This window comes from Phytophthora sojae (assembly GCF_000149755.1).
Source record: "Phytophthora sojae unplaced genomic scaffold PHYSOscaffold_12, whole genome shotgun sequence".
In the NCBI taxonomy this organism is placed as follows: Eukaryota; Oomycota; class Peronosporomycetes; order Peronosporales; family Peronosporaceae; genus Phytophthora; species Phytophthora sojae.
The window spans coordinates 720665-722662 of NW_009258126.1; the positions used below are offsets into that span (position 1 = coordinate 720665).

General features: G+C 56.4%; 1 protein-coding gene across 1 annotated transcript; it reads right to left on the reverse strand.

Annotated features, from left to right (window-relative positions):
• Positions 1-237: 237 nt before the first annotated feature.
• PHYSODRAFT_340485 (hypothetical protein) lies at positions 238-676 on the reverse strand (the record flags this gene model as incomplete). Its single annotated transcript, XM_009538654.1, has 2 exons — positions 238-579; positions 671-676. The coding sequence occupies 2 exons, from the start codon at positions 674-676 to the stop codon at positions 238-240; spliced, it is 348 nt and encodes a 115-aa protein (XP_009536949.1).
• Between the last annotated feature and the right edge of the window lie 1322 nt (positions 677-1998).

The following is a 1998-nucleotide window of genomic DNA, read 5'->3' on the forward strand; positions in this document are numbered from 1 at the left end:
TCACACTCCAAGGCCGCAGTGGAACAACGTACCAGGAGCCAAGTTCTACTCGGCGGGATGACCGTCCACCGAGCACAGTGGGCAAGAATGCGCTGATGGACCGCTGAACTCGGCTGATGGTGCCAGAAACTCAAGGCACACCGGCCCCGACCTGGTGACACGTGGCAGACCCAGTGACGAAGACCCAGCCGAGTTCAGGAAGGCACTGGACACGCTCAGCAGAGATCATGGGGGGGTTCAAGCCGCCGAGCTCAGGCTAAACGGTACCATGTACCGTCTGATACGGTAGCCAGGCTCAATTGAGTCCGGGAGTTGCGCAGTCGAGTTCACGGGTCGCTCTGCCGAGTTCACGAGTCGCCCCGCCGAGTTCGCGGGTCGCTCCGCCGAGTTCACTGGGTTATCCGGCACCTTATCCGGCTCAGCCGAGTTCACTGGGTTATCCGGCACCTTATCCGGCTCAGCCGAGTTCGCCAGGTTATCCGGACACGCCGTATCCGGCTCAGCCGAGTTCACTGGGTTATCCGGCACCTTATCCGGCTCAGCCGAGTTCGCCAGGTTATCCGGACACGCCGTATCCGGCTCAGCCGAGTACAAGGGGTTATCCGGACAGGTTATCCGGCTTAGCCGAGCTCAAGCGTCGCCGAGCTCGGTGAAGAGTAAAACCGCCCACTTTCATTTGGTATATGTATAGGAGATTAGGAATAGTGGAGGCGCCCCTTCAGGGCGCCCGACAGAGATAACAAACAACAGAGCAGAATTTTCTAGGTCCACAACACGTGCACGCGCTTCCAGTAAGCCCCTGCACGGACCGGATTATGTCTGCTGTCAGCACCCGAGAGGCATAGCTTGTAGGCTGTTGACTGGTAGCGCCAAGAGATTAAGGTCGGCCCGGGTTGGGTGCGTGTCTCGCCAAGCGCGAAGGAAAAGTCTCGCCACCGCTGCGAGCCGGTGTTCCCGTACGTCCCGGGCACTGATTGCTGAGTCGAGAAGCCTTTGCTCTCGGCGACCCGTAAAAGCCCGCGAGGACCGTCGTCCGTCCTTTGGCGGAGGGCACGGGATTTCTAATTCCGGAGTCAGGTAACTCAGCTGGCTCCCGTGATTGACTGGCTTGGGGTACTTGGTCTCGGCAAGGACGAGACATCACTGTCCCGGAAGGGCCGAACCGCTGGGGACATCTCAGCGCAGGCCAACAAGGGCCGACTAGCTCGGCTGTTGTTGTGTTTGTAGCTAGGGTGCCACATCTGACGATTTTGTGCGTGCTACTACACCACAGGTATATACGCACGGACTATGATGATTTGTCGACTGCTTCTTGTGGACAGCATGTGCACCGGGAAGCGGCCCACCCACCTACTCTTAGCTAGTTTTGCGGTGCCCTGCGAAGGTACCATCATCTTTTATTTGTTTAGTGCTTTTTTTTTCTCTTTGTGATGGCGTTCTTGTTGTAGCTGGGGTGATGTACACCCGGCGATGCGAAAGTTTCATTCAGAAGAAGTTCCAGCGCAAGCTTTACCGAGGTATAGAATACATCAGTATCTACTAATAGCTGTGTGATTTTGGAGATTGCGGGAACTGTGCATTTATATTTTGCAGCACGGCAGCTTTCCCCGACTCGTTGTCTTTCAGCACGGTTCCCCCCCTCGGTCTACACGCCTTTATGCCGTGACCTGGTTTGGCGCAAGCTTCAACGAGTACCTTCGTCTTCCACTTCGTCCCCCACTTCTGGGGCTTGTCCTTTTTGATTTGCCGGGTAGGATTGCATCTGGGATGTGGTGACAGTGTTACTCCAGCAACGCTGATGGCGGGAGGGATATGGCAATCACGTCTATCGGTGGGCGGATGTTCCAGGCTCGGTCAGTCCTCGCCTTGGGAGACTTGCTGTTTGAAAAGTAAAAGTAGTCCATGATACGAAAGAAGCTGTTCTTGCTCATAAAGAGGCAGAAGTGATTGGCAGATATCGCGCCACCCTTCGCTACCTGAAGCGGGGGGGGGGGGGGG